Source organism: Carassius gibelio, chromosome B7 (genome assembly GCF_023724105.1).
Source record: "Carassius gibelio isolate Cgi1373 ecotype wild population from Czech Republic chromosome B7, carGib1.2-hapl.c, whole genome shotgun sequence".
NCBI lineage: Eukaryota > Metazoa > Chordata > Actinopteri > Cypriniformes > Cyprinidae > Carassius > Carassius gibelio.
The window spans coordinates 14,617,491-14,638,428 of record NC_068402.1 but is presented as its reverse complement, the minus strand read 5'-3'; the positions used below and the strand labels follow the sequence as shown (position 1 = coordinate 14,638,428).

The window sequence follows — 20,938 nt, the reverse complement described above, 5'->3', positions numbered from 1 at the left end:
AAAAAAGAACAGCTATCTATGTATGCAACAACACTACCATTCAAAAGTTTGCGGTCTGTCAAATTTTCTATGTTTTGAAAGAAACCTTTTACAGTATGCTCACAAAAGATATAAATACAGTAATATTATAGAATAGCTTAAATATGAATCAATATGTTAGGCTAGATAATCTCACTTGTGTTTGTGCATTTACAAAATTGTAAATTGTCCGATTCAGTCATATTAGCCAATACCATCTGTATTATTCACTAGATATGTACAGGTATAAAGCATAGCACACACAGAAATCCGTTTCCAGGCAAGCAACTTTCTGTTGGTCAACTTTTCCGCCCTCATGCGAAACGTGCTGATCGTTCAGATTACTACTGGAATGACTGGATTTTGCTCAATTTTTTTTTGTGTCCGCACCTTAAGTCAGGTTAATACTTTAGCATATAGTTGGACTTTGTAATTCATGATATTATTAATAAACTATTATTTTTTTGTATTGTTTTGCTGAATCATATGAGTACTATGTTGGCTCACAACTTAAATAGACCGTTCAAAACGTTTGGGGTCAGTAATGATTTCCGAAGGATTATGTGATAAATTACATTTTAAAATAAATATATTACAATAGAATTTAAATTGTACAAATATTTCAAATTATCTTTCTGTTGTAGTTTTTTTCTTCAAATGTCTTACTGTATTTTCGATCAAATAAACAGACATTAACATCTTAGTGACACCAGACTTTTGAAGGGTAGTAAGTAAAATCTATTTCCATGCAAAACCTGGGTACTGAAACTATTATTCCATCAAACATTACAGATACATTATGCCAGTGCTGAGGGAATAGAAGATTTGAACAAACATGTATTTCACTCAACATGCACTACAGAACAAAAAAACATCTGACTTTGTATTTGTTAACAAATATGATTTACATCCTCCTCACCCTGAGTGCTAAGGCCAGCTGTGGTCCTTTCACAAAGACTGGACTCTGTGACCTGTTGCTCAAGACTGGCGGTAATCTGGATGAGAGAGAGAAAGAGAGAGAGAGAGAGAGAGAGAGAGAGAGAGAAAACAAACATTTGAATTTTATTTCTAACAAGCTCCCACCCCCATTCTTTGTTTTACTTAACCATTTTTGAAACATGATTTGTTGTATTTCCTTTAACTTTTTTTATTGTGTTACTATAAGAAATAACCTTTATTATATATTTTTCCATTATATATATTTTTAAGTTGTTCTTATGTAAAAGAGATGTAACTACAATATTGTTGTATCTCAATAAACAGTTTTTGAGCGTAACCTTCTTGATAGGATGGTGATCGAGAATGGTCTGCCACCTGAGGATGATAACAAACAACTGCAAAAGGCGGAGAATCAGACATCAGAACATCTGGCACTGAGGAGTCTGCTGCAGCCTGACATCTGGCACCACAGCAGTGCTTTAAAACGACTGTGCCATCCTGTCACCTGCAGGGGGCTCTCTAAGATCACATTTGCACTTTAAACTTCTGCATTATTATGACTGCACACTGTGCGGTTTCCATTTATAAAAAAAATCCTCATAACATGATTGATATAAAACACATAAACGACTATACAGAGAATGTATCCTGTAAACAGAAAGCTTATTTCACAGCACAGATAGAAGAATGTGGAAAATAAGCTGCAGGCTACAGTCAGTAGCTATAAATAAAGCTGACTATATCAATTTAAAAATAATTATTTCTGTCTCTTTCTAGTATCGCTGCTTTCAAATGTTCTCAGGTTTGTGCTTCAGGTAAGAAACGGCTCTACTGATTGAAATGCCCCTGCTGCTTTGTTTGCAGATGGTTATCGATAGCTTCGCACGAAAAAGGTCTAAAATCAAGGAAACCTCTTGGGATTTTATCCTTTTTTAATCACAGACTCCTTTAGGTAGCAATCAAATCTTCAAAATAACACGTAATCACAGGCTCGGTCGCTGGATTTGAAAGGTTTGGGTGGTTCTTTGAGCATCTTTTTGCAAAGAGGAGAGCTCTTTTTCCCTTTCATCAGGTGAAGAAGTGAAATTTGATGGGAAATCATTGTTCAAAAACAGACCCTGCTCTCACTGTAAGAAAGCCCATTTCTTTTAAAAGGAATGAAATTCCTGCCTATATTGCTGATGTGTTCCAGAGAAAATTATAATCCATTATATGAAGGCTCTTGTATTAATTCCTTTCAGTCCCTCAAGTGCACCGAAGGATCTTTTGACTGTCGAGCTTTACACAGACAAATGAGTGTAACTCAGGAGGAGTAACATCGCTGAATTGGTGGTATACTAACACATAGAAAATCGAAATTCCCCAAAACTTGACAATCTACAAGAAACCAGGAATTGTAAAAGGAACAATGACGTGCTCATCTATTCATTTATTCAAAAATTGGTAAATGGCTTAAATACACCTAGTTTATGATGAGCATGTTTACATTTCTAAATTAAAATTAATGAAAAATGGGGGGGGGGGGATTTAGGCTGTTTCCCCAAATGACTTTAAACATTAAATAGCCATGCAACTTAATGATAGACCCTACAAAGCCAAATCATCATGCAATATTACATTAGTATGTAGAAAAGGTGTCAGCTCTTACCTGGCTGGCAGGTGTCTGTCCCACGACAGATTCATAGGGTGGTGGCAGCTCAGAGGGATATAAAGCCCCAGGGCTGTTTATAGGAACCCCATAAATAGCACTGAAGGGAGAGTGTGGAAAGTCCAGATGCAACACCCTAATGGACAGAGATGATAGTAAAAGATGATTACAACACTGAATCAATGCTTCAACAAATTTGGCTGTATTATATTGGTGGGGATGATAGCTGCAAAAAAATATGTGAGGTCATTTAGGAACTGTGGAAAATGAAACCATTTCGTCTTTATCTCAGCCAGTTATATATCAGTTATAATTCTTTTAATTAACCAGACTCCCTCTGTCATAAAGAAGGGGAGGAACCTGTGTTTTTCATATGTTTCTTTGTGTATTATCACATCCTGACATTGACTGTGCTTTGAAGCAGCCAGTGTGTATGTTGAGCTGCTCTTGTTCTCTATGTATTTACTGCTTTGTTGACACATTAGTGTGGCCACGGGCTAAAAAGCCTCATCAGCACGTTTTTTATGATGGGATGGTGGGCAGAGTGTCTCACAGTGCAAGACAGAGAAATCAATGGTGGATTTACACCAGGCCATGGACACTGGTGCGCCATAATGTGGATTGTCAGAGGAGTTTACATTAAGACTTGCACTTAAACAACATGGCGGTGGATAGACCGAATTCCCATAAAAAAAAAAAAGAATAGATATTTTGCATAATCAATCCATCGGGCAATTTCATAAATCTTCTGTGCATCAATTTATTTACAAGAGCACCTTTTTCTCAGAGCACAGCAATCTGGGATCAAACTGTTTCTATAGTGCAAATATTCACGTCAGCTGGGATGTGAGCTGTGTGTCTCTCCGAGCAGGTTTACCTCTGGCCCTCCATCACCGGTGTGCAGGTGTACTCTGGGGGGTAGTAGGGAGGAGGGGGGATGGGTGGGATGAACTCGTCGAAATCCAGCGTCTGGTGTAAGATGGTCCCATGAGGGGTCATACAGTCCGCACTCAAGGCACGTGCTCTGTGTGGCATGAACTGATAAAAAAAAATTTGTAAAAAGTGAGCTTTAAAAAAAATAGAACACACACAATTGTTCAAAAGTTAAGGGTTGGTTAAGACTTTAATCGTTTCATATTATTGTCTTTTACAAGAAGGCCAACCATTCTATTTTATCAAAACTATTGCAAATACAGTTATATAATGAAATACTATTACAATTCAAAATAATTTTTTTCTAGCTTAATATATTTTAAAATGTAATTTATTCATGCGATGCAAAGCTGATTTTCAGCAGCTATTACTCCAGGCTTCACTGTCACATGATCTCTTAGAAATAATTCTAATTTGCCATTCTTATTTCTATCAATGTTGAGAATAGTTGTGCTTCTTAATATTTTTGTACAGTTGGTGATTTTCAGGATTGGATCACTTTTTTTTAGGATTCTTCAATGAATATAAATTTCAAAAGAACAGAATTAATTTGCCATAGAATTTTTCTTTACAGATACATTAAATCAATTAAATGTGTCATCTGAATGGTACTGTATTTGATGACCTTCTAATGATGAACCTATTCACCATATAATTCTGTTCTCTGAAGTCACAGCTACATCATTTTCATTGTTTTCAAATAAGGACGTAAATCAGTGTGTCCAAAACCATGAAGACTAGGATGTCAGTTGGGTAATAATTTTTTTCAAAAAAGACATAAGTAGGTCTGGATCCTTTGCAAGGATATGAGTAAATTGAGGATAGTTGGGGCCCTTTCTCACCCTGCTGAGACCCTTTGGCTAAAGAGTTTCATTTTATGCAATTTAACCCTCCTTTTTGAATTACTGAATTATTAAAGGGAAAAAAGGATTTTACTTCAAAGCAAAGGATATAATCATTCCAAATCTTCTTTGTCCTTCTTTTTTGATGCATTGAGAGCGTTACATAATGGTCATTAGAGTTGCATTATCACTTTCATCAGCCATGTAGAATTTAGGTTATCAGAAAGAGGAAAACATATGATATTAAGAAAAAAATTATAATATAGAATGATGAGGAAGGCTCAAAGGTTAGGGATAGTTTACCCACTAATGAAAATTCTGTCATCATTTACTCTCCCTAATGTCATTCCAAAGACATTCTGAAGAATGTGATCACTCACTTCCATTGTACAGACAAAAAAGGCATTTCTCAAAATACCTTTATGTTCCACAGGAGAAGAAAAAAACACGAGTGTGAGTAAATGACGACAGCATTTTCTGGGTGAACTATCCCTTAAAAATTGCTTTTAAAGTTCTGTCCATGAATCGGTATAACTCATTTTCTGCCATTATTGTGAGTTCAAGGATAGGTTTAGATCATTTTTACGATGACAATGCACGTTCCTGTTGATGTCATTTTAGAATATGTGAAGACGCATCAGTCAAAAGACACTGAAAACATCCTTGAATAGATCAATCTGGTCCTTAGGCATCATTAAGAGAGGCAGTGACTGTGAATGACAGATCAGTACAGCTGAAGGCATTACATCACAAAGCCAAAATCCTGATTCAAAATAACAACAAACACAGAGATAAGATATAAATGATCAGGCTGTGGTGAAATCACTTGATACAGTTGCAAAAGGAAAAGCTCCATGCAGTGCTTCACCTCATCCCTGTCCTCGGGCCTCTGTTGTCTTTGTGCATGGTCTGTGCAGCTGGTAACAGAGGTGATTTCTCGCTTTACCTCTCTGTGCCCCGAGTCGAAACTGATCCCACAACTGCTCCAGCGATTCACATGCTAATATAACTCATCTCAATTCATCTCCCTGTGCCCATGCCTCTGCTGCAGCCATCCATGAGGTTGTGCAATTTACTGCAGCGCCCATAAACCGCACAAAGCCCAGTCTTAAAGAATATTAAAACTTTATGTCCCACAAGTTTATTTTCTCTCCCATAAAACAGGCTGCTGAAAAAGACAGAGCCACCAAAAGGCAGCAATGACAGATCCACGGTTCTCTCCCACTGAGTATTGTAATGTCTGTGGTCTCATCCTCATGTAATCTCACGCTTAAGAAAGGAATAGTACTTCTGAAATATATGCTTGTTGTACAGCCAAATAAGACGAGGACTCTTGTCGTAGCATCAATGGCTCAGAGAAAGCTGTTTTATTCTGCATAAAAGAAAAGGTGAAGTCTTTGGATGCAGAGTAAATGTAACACATTAATCTTGGGTGACAAATGTGCCAGCGAATAGGTTTTTATTATGTTAGATTTTATGTGATGTCATTTCCAGGCTGATACAGTAGGTATCAGAACAATGAAAAAATGTAATTGACTTTACATAAGCCATAACATAAGGAAGTGTACTTATGTGGAGGCCACACAAAATATGAATTAATTTGATCCGAATTTACCCACCCTTGTGTTGTTCCAATCCTGTATGACTTTCTTTTCTCCATGGAACATAAAAGAAGATATTTTGAAGAATGTTGGAAACTTAAAACAGTTTTGTTTCCACAACTTCCATTATATGGACAAAAAGTACAGTGGAAGTCAATGGGAACTGAAACTGTTTGACTGACAACATTATTCAAAATGTCTTGTTTTCTGCTCCGCGATAAAAAGACATTTATATACATTCAGATATTTCAGATATGCCTTACAAATATTTTTCAGTTTAGCTAATTTACTGTCATATTACAAAAGCAATGGGTTTCCTTACTATAACTAAAGTCAGCTTATTTTACAAAGACCAATCTGTTATGGTATTTGAAGAGGGAAAGAAAAAAAGGATAGGAAGATCCAAAAATTAACATTAATTTCTAAACTGATTATTTGAAGTAAATAAGGTTTCTCTGGCGAAAGGTATGAAAATCCTTTCGCAATTCATATCTGAAGACTATGTCACAGGATATATTCAATGATTTTTTCATATTGCTCTGAATTGTGCTTAATGAAAAACATTATTTAGGCCAATATAAGATGCACTTAGTGAAATCTGAGTCAATTGCCTTTTCTCTTGATGGTTATAAGTATATTCTTTAGACTATTACTCTGGCATTTAGCTAATTATGCTATTATTAATTCTGCTATTACATTTTCACTTTTCACTGATAGTTTCTCCATGATGCAATGTGCATTAACACACTCAGAAAGACAACACACACACTCTGTGGTATGGATCACACTTACCATCTGTAGTAAATCAGTAGAAACCATTTGCATACAGCACACGGCCGTGGCCAGAGCACACACAATGGTGGAGATAACGTTCAGTGCACACACGCTGAAAAGCAGCTCCTGGGAGACAGAGAGAGAAATGGAGAGACAGGGATAAGTAGAGAGAGGATAAGAAGGTGTGAATCAAAGAGAAAGAGACACAGAGGGACAGAAGGAGAGTGAGAGAAAGACAGGAAATAAACGAGGGTGGCAATTGTTTCTTTGCAAAAACCTCAGCTGGGCACGAACATTTATTGTTCTGTTTGTCAGAGCGAGAAAGCCGTGTAAAAACGGCAGTCAGGAAAGAACAAATGTGTGGAAGAGGGACAGTGGCTATGACATAATGGATACGAGGGATAATGGCATCACAAAAGTGGGACTTTTGCATGGTATTATCGTTCTGCAAAAGATAAGCACAAAAAGCTGAACTAAAAGGTGGAATGGGGAAAGTCTTTGTGCAGCCTAAAAACTCATTTCATTCCCACATTCTGATTCAGTTTGACTTGATCCGGATTCATTTGATCTGATTTGATTCTGTACATTTTAGTTACAGTTTCTATTGTTACAATACTTTTGATATACATTTTTAAAGGAACTTTCTAACTTAGTACAAAAATACTAATTGAAAAAAATTACAAACTAAATTCACTTTCAATTGTAAAAATTTCTATAACAATGTAGGGAAATTTATTAAAATTACACATAAACTTATGAACACTTTACTTATAAAATCCCACAAAATATATCATTGCAACACTTCCACCCATATATAATATATACAAGGAAAAAATTAGGAATATGTACATGAATCAAACTACACTGCCTGAATATCAGTTTAAGAATATCAAATAACATATAACATATCATATAGCATAACACATTAAAGGAGTAGTTTATCATTAGCTACTCACCCTCATGTTGTTCCAAACCCATAAGACCTTCGTTCATCTTCAGGACACAAATTAAGATATTTTGATGAAATTAGGAGTGTAATTTTACGACGCTATGTAAATACTTTTTGTGTGCAAAGAAATACAAAATAACGGCTTTATTTAACAATTCTTCTCTCGCGAGCTACCATCTCCCTCCATTATGGAGAGTATCACGATGCATACGTGTGCTTTCCTGCACATAAACAACATGCATGTGGTGCTGCTGACATAGAACACACATGCACTGTGCCTTGTTTACGTCCAGAGGAAAACGCATGCGTCACACATTCTGAAGATGAACAAAGGACTTATCAACATGGAACGACATGAAGTGACAGAATTAACATTTTTGGGTGAACTATCCCTTAAACCTAAGCAGGAGCAGTTGAGGAAAGCAATGACACTAACAGAAAACAAACAGCATGTAGCCACTGTGGATAGTGAGTCATTAGGAGAAAGAGACCACTGAAATAAAAACCAAAGGAAGTCACTGGCAATGTTTGAAACTCTACCAGACTGAGTACATTCAGTTTATACGACAGCCCGTCACACACACCTGCTATCAGAGCTCTGTCTGATCTCTCGTTGTGACAAGATGGAGTGTATGTGACCCAGTGATGTCCTCAAGGAAAATGTTGAATTCCTAAACATCCACAAGTGTTTTAGGTGAAAGGAGCCCATCCTAAGAGGACTGGACAGGCCTAACCACTTCTACTTGACTGTACAGTCATCTAACCCTCCCAAAAAGGCCATGACACCCTTTTTGGGGGTGAAGGATGCGTTTATACAAATCCACACAAAAAACTCTGGAAAGAGGTGACTCTAATGCATTTTTGTCGTTTTTTTTGTCTAATTGAAATCTTTTTATATCATTTTTTTATGTTTTAAATAAAATACTAATATATAATTCAATAATACCATACTACACCAGTACACAAAATCATCACTAATGATAATGATAACTTGCTATTCTGTAAATGCAGATGCTGATTCAGAAATGACTCTGATTCAATGAGTATACTAAGTGAAAGATTCATTAGACTGATTAATTTGCTCATCAATTAAACTTAATTCAATTCAATTCAAGTTTATTTGTATAGCGATTTTTTACGATACAAATCATTACAAAGCAACTTCACAGAAAATTACGTTTCTACAATATTTAGTAGTTATATTGATGAGGGTCTAAACCAGTTACCTGAGCGGTTGCTGTACTGCAAACTGACATGATAAACTTACACTTGTTACACAAGTACATTTGTCTTTGCATGCAGCTTGCGAGTACTACTCAATAGAGAGAAGTGATTCTAGCCTAGGTTTATTTTCCAATTCACAGTGTTTTTATCTCACTATATTCTATTCAGACATTAAACTCACACTAGGTAAAATATGATTTTTGTTATTGTGCTGTAGATTCAGTGGCAGTGGCAAAAAGCAGTAAACAAACAGATCAAGGCAATACCTATGAATCTAGACAACAAGCTAATGCTATGACTGGACTAACGTTAGTAGGATGCCGAACTAGCCCGTGTTGTTGTGTTCCAGCAAATCTACTAGGTCAGGTACCAGGTCAGCTCCACCGAGAAACACCTCTCATTTTGAGCCAGCAGTGCTAACACTTGTCTCCCTGACGACAAGCAGAACAAAAAAGAGCGATGAAAGTGCATGCCTGCACCACACCACCCTCATTCTGAAAATACAATTCTCCAGTTCTTAATGCTGATGGGATATGGAACCATTTTTTTTTTGCATTCTCGTAATATTGATGAGGGTCTAAACCAGTTACCTGAGCGGTTGCTGTACTGCAAACTGACATGATATTACTGACACTGACAAACACCTTAATGTATACCTCAAATGTGTCCTGAAGGAAATGAGTGTGTCATTATGAAGCACACACGTGGAATATAATAGCCCTTACAATGAGGGAGCCACATAATGTGATATGCTAATGAGTCATAACATTAATTGTACTGATGGCCAATCAGGGCTTCTCAGCTGACCTACTGTAACTGGTCATGAGAAGACAGGAAAGCTTCAGACATCAGTAAGAGCATTAAAATGTCTAAATCTTATTGATGCTTCACAACTCAATCTGAGTAAGCACTACCGATATTATTTAGATCATTAAGAGTCAAATAATACAAGTTTGCCATTCTCTTTGTGTGTGATATTTTTATAATTTGGCAATGTGAAAGGCTGGATGAGGAAATCATGCTAATTATTGCTATTGTTAATTAAAACTAATGGTTTTCAGTCATTAAAATAAAGAAGAAAAACTAACGTGAATTAAAATTAGGAATGTGGCATTGGCAACTAACTGAAAGAAAAAAGTTGAAGTTGTAAAATAACTCAAATTAAAAGTTAAACAAAAATAAAGCTTAATAGAAATATATAAAAACAAATAAAAATGACAAAAGCACAACAAAATTATTCAAATTTAAGCTAAATTGAAAGATAATAACACCATATAATTCTACTGAAATAACGCAGATATGATCTATTTTTACTTTAATTCATGCAGGAAATGTGTAACCAGCTATGATCACTCTCAGCAAGATAAAGCTAGTTTCACTGTAATTTACACTGTAGAATTAATCAGCACACTTAAAAAAATACAAGTAATCTGAACTGAAACATTACATTTATGAAGGCACAAAAACACAAAAACTTACAAATACACCATCTGTACAGATAAAGAAGACTTACAGTGTATCTTGCGAAATAAGAAATGATGAAAACATGTAAAGAAGCATTTATAAGCAAGTATTTACAAGCACGTGTTTTTCTTGATTTCATAAAGAGTGGCAATTGCTTTGTATAAGCAAATCTGTGGAAGCCTCATATTACCACGAACCATTTCAAAAGCTGCCAAATGCGCCGGGATCATGGCTAGCATGAGTGAATTGCTTAGACACTGGAAAGGGAACCAGCAGCGAGCGCTAATTGAAGATGCATAACTAATGATGACTGAGTCTCATCTCCATATTAGAGAGAGACCTACGGTGCAAAACGAAGAGACTTGTCCAATAAGGCAGACGTTTGCGGGAATAGCATGTAATTCTTGCTCTGCTAAATGGTTCAAATACTCTCTAAAAGTCAAACAAAAAAGTGTTTGAAAATGGGAAAATCCCTGGAGGAACCAAGCAATTGTGCATGGGAGCAGAGCCAAAAAATACTTCTCCAGGCTATAAGTATGATATTTTACAAATGCATTTCTTAAAAGTATAATACAAAAATTTTCGATGCTCAAAACCAACAGTAAGGTCTCTATATATACAGCTCTATAAGAATACCACAATCCCAGAAAATAAATAAATAAATACAAAAACATAATCAAAAGCTGTAGGATCTGAATGCGAGCCATGTTAATTTACTAAATCAACACTACATATTCATAACACTGAAGGCACTTTACATCCAAGGTGACTTACAGTGCCGTTTCTGCAGGGAAAATACCTTTGGTTTGACTTTGGGTTAAGTGCTTGCCTACAGATATAATGGTGCCAGAGAAGATTGAGGCCTTAAGACCTCTTCTAGTTTTACATCATCCCTACCTGGGTCTGAACCTGCAGATTTTTACTATAAACACAGATTACTACCAAATCTCTTCTTTTACTCTACAGTGCAATCCATTCTGTTTCTGTTATCTGTTATTTAGAGTGTGTATACAGTTCTTAATTACTACCATTCTACTACCGTTCAAACACTTTTTTTATTTTACTTTACAAACTTTACATTTTTATAGTATTAAACTAATCAATTGTGACAGTAAAGATATTTATAATGTTACAAAAGATTTATTTTACAAGTAAACACTGTTCTTTGGGACTTTTTTTTTATTTTATAATGTAGCATGGTTTCAACAAAAATATTAATCAGCACAATTGTTTTCGACATTGATAATAATAAGAAAAGTTTCTTATTATTAAAATTTTAAAAAATTAAAAAAACGTACTTTTACCCCAACCTTTTGAATAATAATGTACAGTACAGTCCCTAAGAAGGCTCCTTAATCTCCTCAAACTGTTTTCTATATAAACTTCTCCTTTTAAGGAATATAACTGAGTGGTACTACCACTTAAGGGGGTGTGTGTGTGTGTATGTGTGTGTGTGTGTGTGTACTTTGGATGGGTTAAATGCAGAGCATGAATTCTGAGTATGGGTCACCATAATTGGCTGAATGTCACTTTCATTTAGACTTTTTATTTATAATGAAAGTTGTTAATCTGGTTAAGATTAGATATTTTCAAACAACATGTGCATGCTTTCAAATCTAATGAAAATGCAAAAACATTGTGTATCATGAAAATGATGAAATAACCAGCGCAAGGTTGGGGGTTCGATTCCCCGGGGACACATGATAGGTAAAAATTGATAGCCTGAATGCACTGTATGTTGCTTTGGATAAAAGCGTCTGCTAAATTTACATGTCTAATGTATTTAATTGTCCTCATTTACTTGTCTAATCAAATATTCATTAGAAATTTAAAAAAAAAAAAAAAGTCTAATTAGAATGTAAAAAAAAAATCTTAATACTGGAATATCAAATTGATAGAAGAGGCTATTAAAGAATGTACAGAAAATTAGCTGGCTATTTTGACGAGGTTCTGAAATCATTTCCAAACATCATTTCTCATCTCATTTACTTTGTTAAAAGATACAGATACTAGGATTTAACAAACACACACAAGGCTACCTTCAGGCGGAGACGTATGGTGTTGCAGTCCCTCAGCGGGTTAAGTTTAAGCGTATCTCCCAGATTATTACAGGTGGATCTCAGGTGCTCGAGCTCACAGCAGACACACACACCATCACTGTCAAATTTGATCTGCAGAAGGACAGAAACAAGCTGATTTCAGTTTCATGCAAGTCAAATGTTTATTTCTGCATAGAATGGACAATAAATTGTGTGAACGCTCAAGGAGAAAACAAACATGTAGACAGGGCAAGCCAGAGACAATAGTAACATACTAAATTCCTTCCATCACAAGAACGATACAGTGATGACACTTGTTCAGCAGACGTGAAATATTGTTCCCTGTCTGCCTGAGAGAAGCAGGATCATATTACCCCTTGAGAAATTGTCAACAAAAACTAATTTTGTGGTACGTCCAAATTCTTCTGCTGTCTTGATGCCATTGCATTTAAACTTGACGGTTAAAAGTTATCATAAATGACAGACAGCTGGCAGCTAGCAGACAGGGTCACATTTATAAAATACGCAAATTAAATTCAAATCTTTTTCAGTGGGAACACTTTCAACAATTCTTTTACACAAAAAGTAGCTGCATAATTGTGAAAGCTTAATGTATTTAAAAAAGTCTCCCACATTAATAAGTCTCGTATATTTTTAATCCTAACGGCATTATCCCAGTCATACTAATGTTTGTTAAGAAAGATCTTAATAAATCCCATGCATGGAGGTCCAGCATTATAAATGCTTTTTGTGTTAGACTGAAACGAAGTCGCCAATTGACCTATATTGCACAAAAGCAATGTGTGAACTTTGCAAGTAGGGGTTAATTGAATCGGGGAAACAACTTCATTAATATTTCAGTTGTGGCAGGATCATGTCTCTGAGGAGGCGAATGCTCAGTAGGTAGAGAGGAGAGAGGCTTAATCCAACATGCTGATCCCTATATCAGGTGGAGAAGAGACTGTCTTTAGCCTGGTCTGAACCTGTAGACAAAGGGAGGGATAATTACCTGACCTGTTTTTGCACAACGGCACATAGGTGAGAAATGCCATTGGGTTCTCAATGTCATGTTTCCATGACGACAGGTGATTAAGACAGTGTTTTGTTTCTGTCCAATTATGGAGAATTACTGGAGGAGTATGAAGGGCCTGTTTAAGGAGAGGACAATAGAAGGATCTCCATGTTATTCATTCTCATTCATTTTTTTAATTAGTATCTTGTGAGACAAACTGCCCACTTTAGATTGAGTGAGTCTTTTAATGCCTGGTGAAATCTAATCAGCACTGGCTTCCGCTTGCTTAAAGAGATAAGAAAAGAGCCATGAAACCAATATATAAATAAAGAAATTGGATAGAAATTTGACCATTTCCCACTGATTCCACATACCACAAAATGTCACAATTGAAGCATATTTTCATTGCTAGGAGAAAAAGTGAGGTCATTAATATCTGATTACATGAACGTATAAACCACAGTGAGTTCTTCACAGTAGACAAAATGATTGAAATCACCTGAATCTTTCATCTGTATGACATATTCAGTCTTCTGAGCTCATGCCACATTGTGACGTGTGTTTTCATTCCTTTGTAAGATGAATCATGACAGTATTTCAGCTTCAGTTTCAAAGAGCCATCAACACTTCCACAGTGCATTAATCTCAAAAACATCTGATCATTATTTATAAAGCAAGGTTTTTATTTATTTTATTATGAAAGTGTGTTCCAGCTGACTGCCCACTACACAAGACAGTTATTTAACATTATTTAAATATTTAACTCACTGCTTAATCACCCAATTCAAAACTTTTAAATAGCCTTGCCATTAAGCTGGCTTTTCATGTTGTTTTAATAAATATAAACATAGACTGCTTTCAGAACAAATTTAAAGCCTCCATCTATAACCTGAAAACCAGTCATGCATTTAATTGTGTTTGAAACAAACAAATAAGAATCTCCTGGTAATTAATGTATCGTATGCAAAAATATGGATGTGGCATAATTAATAACTGTAAGATCTTCAGCTGAACTCCATCACTTCTTTCAGATATGTTTATTTAAAAAATCCTAAGAACACACATTTAATGTTAATTTGCCTCCAGTTCTGAAAACTGTAACTCATCTGATCATTCAGTCATTTATTGCTTCCACACCAGGCAGATGAATGGCTATAGCTGGAGAGGGGTGTCCAGTTCTGGGGGAAGGCGAGCTGAGCTGTTCTGCTGTGCTGGGCCAGCACTGAACCCACTGTAGAGCTGATAAATCAACCCCAATAGAAAACACAACAAAGACTGACTGCTGTATTAATCTCCTTTATAAGCCTTCGTTCAAAGAGCACAATGGGCAGCACACAAACAAACTGTGCCATTCATTGAGGATATTCTTTAGTATCAAAAATAACAATTTAGAGCTAATTTGATTTGCCGTAAAAAAAATTAAAATAATAATAGAAATGGGCTTTTTCATATTTAAGCTTTACAATTTACAGGCAATTTACAGCTTATTGAAGAACACAGAATAACTCAGTCTACAATACTGTAAACTCAGTATGTATTCTCATATTCTAACAACATTTTAAGAATTTTTTCTCTCTTGCAAAGGCAAAAGTGACCTCATGACAGGATCTCAAGGCTAATATATGTGATGATCACCCACTCCCATTCACTCAGCTGCTGCACTTTCAATCACAGGAGGACAGAATCTCTCCCCAGACAATTGATGATTATGATTTTTCCCCCCTAGAAAAGCCCTGTGAGCTTCAGCAGCCGATCAGACAGACGTTTTATTGAGGACAAAGGTGGTGGGTGTTAATATTTATTTCTGCTCCAACAGAATATTACAGGACGTACAAAATGGGTCCCGACAGACGGTCTCATTCTCTCGGCCTTAGCGACTGGTTGTTGAGCTAATTTATTGAGATCTTGACAAGGGCATCGTGTTAATGAATGATGCTCCTGGGAGCTATAATTGCTCAATGGATTGATTCTTTAGTGACAGGCTGGTTTTGAGTAGCAGAGAAAATGACACAGGTTTAGGACAAAGCTATTTTCACTAAGCTATTTTGGACATAAAGAGTCTATGAGGTTTCCTTTACAACAAAGAAGTGATTTCAGACATGGCTCTCTCACCAGCTGACAGTCCTCCAGAGAGTTGACCAACTGGGCATTCTGACAGGAAAGGATGGCTCCTGCGAGGTTCAGCATCACACACACAGCAGACAACAGCATGAAGAAAGTTATCTGTGGAGAAAGGAAAGGAACAGACTGTCAGTTTCAGAGGTTATAGTGGTATATTAATCCAACTAATAAACTAAAAAAACAGTAGGAAGGCTTCGCGGAAGGATTCCACTTAAAGGGTTCCCACACTGGCCAAAAAAAGTCCATGAATTGTACTATTTTTTGGAAACTGTGATGGTTCTGTATTCTTGGATGAATAGAAAACACAAAAGATCATCATATATTTGAAATAATTTATAATTGTCTTTTTTGTATTTTGTCTGAAATAATTGTCCTTACGGTTTTCTACAATTTAATGCATACTTTCAAAAAACATTTTCTTATCTCCAAAGTTTTTAACAGTATTGTACAGTATATCATGTATACAAGATATTAATGATACAACTACTACTTCTACTACTAATAATAATTTGTTGATGCATGCAAGAATTGTTTCAACTTGCAGAGATTTTACTTTTCTACTTTTTGGCAATTTGAAAATTCCCTTATTATTTGAGGTTTTCCATGTACACAATATCTGTGCAAGATCTCTCTCTCTTTATCTTTCACATGTTGTTCTCCCCTTTTTTTTCCTTTTTTTCAGATGTAACCATTGTGCAGAATGGAATAATCATTACCTGAGTCTGTTTAGATTATCAGACCAAAAAATAAACCAATTGTGGACTAAGGGACTAGGAGCATGAAAGATCGAATGTGATCGATCCGAACTATTCCTCCATGGGGAAAGCGAAAGGAACAGATGTGACTAATAATTAAAGCACTCAATAATCAATCATTTCAACCAAAACAATTAACGTTGATCTCACCATCTGAGCCCAGACTCATTACTGTGAGAGACGGCCCCTAACAGCTCACATGAATAAATGAATAACACAAGCCCACTTCAGAACATCAGGCTATTTTTCTCAGGGTGTTGATATACTACCTCTTCCACAATTCCTCGGTAGACCACGCTGATACATGGTCGGTGACATATGGTCAGCTAGAGAAACTGATCTTTGCGTAATTCCCCCACCCCACATCCTATCAATGCGGCCCCATGCAGCTTGAAGGATCTCAAGCGTGGTCCTTTTTTCTCTTTTTGCACCACTGGCAGAACCACAACTTCTGGTTCCTCTCCCCCCAACTCACTTTTAAAAACAATTCTCTTTATTTCTCAGCTGACACTTCTGGGATTTCAGTCCTGAAGGATGAAATACGTTAAACATTCTGGCTGCTTTAAATCAAAGTCTGTGTGCAAGAGAATGAGTTTAAAGCTGTCAGGTCTACCCTGGGTTACAGACTAGTACACTGAGCCATATATCAAGAGTAGCCTTGCCTCCCCACCACGGTGATTTACTAATGAGAACCTCTACCTGACGGGACATTAACCTTGCAATACCAGACATGTCAGCAAAGAGAGAGTGATTGGAGCTGAAAGTGAAAGTTGGACAGTCGTTTCAAGTCTATCACACAGACACAGATTGACACTTACGATATGTGGGAGGGCTGGCGTGAGGGACGCTGGGAGATGTGAATGTGATAAGTGTTTTTCAGGCTCCCAGCAAACTGGAAGATTAAGAGACTGATGTACGAGGAGGTTCACAAGCATCCCGGGGCTGTGAGGGTCCTTGGCTCAGGCGCACAGGAGCCTCATGCTTGATTTCCTCCATACTTAATAAAGTGCAGACATTGTAGAAATGACAGTGGTGATCCATTGCAGCTGAATGACTGAACTAGGTTGTGTTCTGTCTTGTAGACCAAAGGACACTGAAAGGTTACGAGCTCAGAGAGGAAACGATATGAATCTTTGTCTCAAAGACCGCGTGATAAAAATACGATTTGAACAGAGCATCACATTTGTTGTTGCTTGCTGTGGGAAACAGACTTCTCCGATTTTCATAATTAATCACTGACAACAACATTCATGTCAGAGTGTTTTTCTTGTGCAGGGTGACAAATATGAAACTAAACCCGAGCTTCAGGCGGCGAGACGACATCTCTATCACTTTACAGAGAGAAAACACATTACGGCACAAATGATGGCTGAGGACCAGGTTAAAACGCAGGCAATAATGAGTCTGATTTTGTAAAGCAAAAATTGAAAAGATGTTATTCAGAACACGAGTGATAAGGGAAAGCGTAATGGGCCACTCTTCAGCTGTCCTTTCAATGCAATCTGAGCGTAGCCAATGAAACACAATTCCTGTTTTCGCTAATTTACTCCGCTGGTAGCACAGAGAAGGGAAAATGGTTCCTTTCAGCAAATGCTTTGTAGTTTGCAGTGAGCAATATCAAAAGACAAATTCAGCTGCTGCACTTCAAACCTACAACTTCGATTCAAATTCAATCTTTAACTTTAATTGCGACATGCAGTCTTCACCAATTGCTTCACAGGCTCTCTGAGGTTGTCTGGGCTTTTGTTTTAGCAGCAGCTTTCTACAACTGTATAAACATGAAATCTGAACCATTTTGCTCTCAGTCATGAATATGTTTTTATTTTATTTTTTTAACAGCATTTTAACCCATATGTTAATGTTAACTTCCACACATACAATAAATACTCCAGTTCAAAAGTTTTCAACCATGTCAAATTCCTTAGGTCTATTCTACATTCTTTCCGTTAAAGCTATATAATAAGTGATTGCATCATTTAGCAATCTCAATAAGCATGATGTATGTTAGTTGTCTCTGTCTGGCTAAAATCTCCTTTAGGAGGGCTGACTCTTGAGAGCCCCGGCCCTGATGGACTAATTACTCTGACTGGCTCCATGCTGCTGTTTTCTAATTACCTTGTGGGATCACATATCACTGTTTAACAGGTTCTCATTAATTACAGCCCATCTGCCATCCGCATGCCAAGCAGTAAGATGAGTCGCCTGGCACGTGCCACTCACCGAACGATCATCAGCCATGAAACAATTCACACCTGTCAATATCGCTGTGCACTGGCATTTAGGTTTGGCATTAATGGCTGACAGGATCCCCATCAAGAGGAACTACTGGAAAGACCACAGTAAGATCGTGAGAGACATTCAATTTAGAGGTTTTAAAGAGAACAATCTGGAGATACAGTGTGGGGTGACTAACTGCAGACATATTTGTCAATGTTCTCCGACCACCTGGTGGAGATACAAACACATGGACGATTGTGCTCATAGTGACAATAGAACCACCTATCCCTCATATCAGCAGCTCACACGCAGCCTGGGAGCCAAAGAAATATGGTGTGAACAAGAGGAGGGGCATTAAAACAGAATATCACTGGCAGATTGTGATAAGATACAGCCGGTGCTTATTATAGTTGCCATCGTCACCATTAATTCAGTGTTGTATATCCAGGGACACTTCCTTATTACGTAAATGGGACAAATACCATGTTAAGAGAGCAAAGACACCATATTATCACATATTATTGTATATTATCAAGCACCAACATCACTTGGTCTAGTTGACATAAGCAGTGTTTTCCCATTGGACCTTCCCTGGATGACTTTTACTACATTACATTTTTCTTAGAACAGCCTGGACATAAACTATCTGAGATGTATCACTGTGAACTGCTGAGTTCCTGTCTTCATAGCATAGCAAAACATGCACACTCCATATGTGGTGTGAAAATGTATTTCTTACTTACAGGTTGAAAACCGGTGTGAATGGTAAAACAGCACCCAGCTTCTCTATTTCAGGATCAGTTAAGATTATCCAACTCACTGTTCAGAAGCAGAGCAGTCAAGCATCAACCGCTCAATAAGCTCCCGATAGTTCAGCTTCCTTGAACACAGGTTGATGCAATCTCACAAATAAGACAAACTTACACTCAACCCATTTAACAGTGCGGTTTTTCTCCTAAGGGGATATGGGACCTTTTATACTTATTAAACTTTTCAAACAGCAACATTTATCAGGGCAGCAATTTAAATTCAAAATACTATTAGCTTTAGTCCACGTGTATAGATTTGGGTTTCAAGGCTAGATAAATGTTTTAACTAAACCAACAGACTACTGAAAAATACTACCAAAATATCTAAGGATTAAATAGTGACTGAATGTAATATAAATATTACATGCAATTTGCCTAAGTGCAAAATTAGAGCACTGTATTTCCCTTTATAAAATAAATGAACAGTAAAAGTCTAAGGACACTGTATGAGCTTCATTGTGCATGTGTACCTTAAAATCAAAATGCTTTAAAAACACATTTAAATATATTTATACTGTATAAAATGCATTACATTACACCAAACTCCAGTGCGTTGTTTGGATATTTTTTATTTAGTGTATAAAATGTAGTAGACAAATATATTTGTAAAAAAAATACAAATAATTCCGACATGAACAGCTGATCAGCAGTGGAGATGTTTGTTTGTTTGGTTATTTTACAAAGATGAGTGGGTACTGTGTAATTGTATTAGGCAAATTTGGGATGTGTAAATAAGGAAATGAGTAAAATGTTGTTTGAATTCTGAATTGAAGCCTGTGTTTTGCTAATGTGCTTTTTATTACTTATTTCTAAATCATGAGATAAAAAAGGAAACTAAATCACATTATTATTGTTTCTTATGTTTCAATTTCAGCAGTTAACACAGTGACAACCAAGATTATACATATTACAAATATTTTATTTTGTGCATTGGAGAGAGAAATTTATAGTACTGTATGAGTGCATGTCTAAACTCCTGAATACTGAATAAAATGTCCCTACCAATGTTAAAACCCAACTGACACCTCCACAGCATTACTATAAAACTAACATCACTTACTAGTTAAGAAAAGACAGGGACATTTAGCAAAAAGGAAACCCTTCATCATTGACTTCAAAGACGTCTAAACAAAGCCCCAAGAGACACATTCCTAAACAAAATCCACATGCTTCACCAAACTGTAAACACACTGGGTCCTTAGCTACCTCTCTGTCCCATGACTCAATTTATCAATGTCAAATACCTAAGAAAGAAAAAAATCTCACCCTAATCAATCTACAGACAGGGTGATGACTCACACTAAGCACTGTTTTGATAAAGAGAGATGTCGGGCAGGTCTCAGACCCCGTCACTGCTCTCAGCTCAGTCTAATGTTGGCTGCTAATTGCCCTGCTGACAGAGGATACCTTTCATCGTCCCAATCATCTGTCTTTGCCCATCCAGCTCCTCATTACGCTATTTAGCAATGGTGGCTAAGAGAACATCACTGAACACCAAAGAAAATGTGAATGTGTCCGTCACAGTCTGGGTGTGTGAAGGAGATTGGAGGTGTTTCTGCTGTGTTAGATATCTGTGAAATTGATTTTTTTAAG

At 36.7% G+C, this 20,938-nt stretch overlaps 1 protein-coding gene across 1 annotated transcript in view; it reads right to left on the bottom strand.

Annotated features, from left to right (window-relative positions):
• Nucleotides 1-20,938, bottom strand: part of fam189a1 (family with sequence similarity 189 member A1) — a 94,544-nt gene that overhangs the window by 3,193 nt on the left and 70,413 nt on the right. Inside the window, exons 3-8 of the mRNA XM_052561639.1 lie at nucleotides 15,556-15,666; nucleotides 12,432-12,563; nucleotides 6,774-6,881; nucleotides 3,483-3,643; nucleotides 2,606-2,741; nucleotides 938-1,013 (exon numbers count right to left, since the gene is read on the bottom strand). Of these exons, the coding sequence (XP_052417599.1) occupies nucleotides 938-1,013; nucleotides 2,606-2,741; nucleotides 3,483-3,643; nucleotides 6,774-6,881; nucleotides 12,432-12,563; nucleotides 15,556-15,666 (724 nt within the window). The remainder of the gene's footprint in view (nucleotides 1-937; nucleotides 1,014-2,605; nucleotides 2,742-3,482; nucleotides 3,644-6,773; nucleotides 6,882-12,431; nucleotides 12,564-15,555; nucleotides 15,667-20,938) is intronic.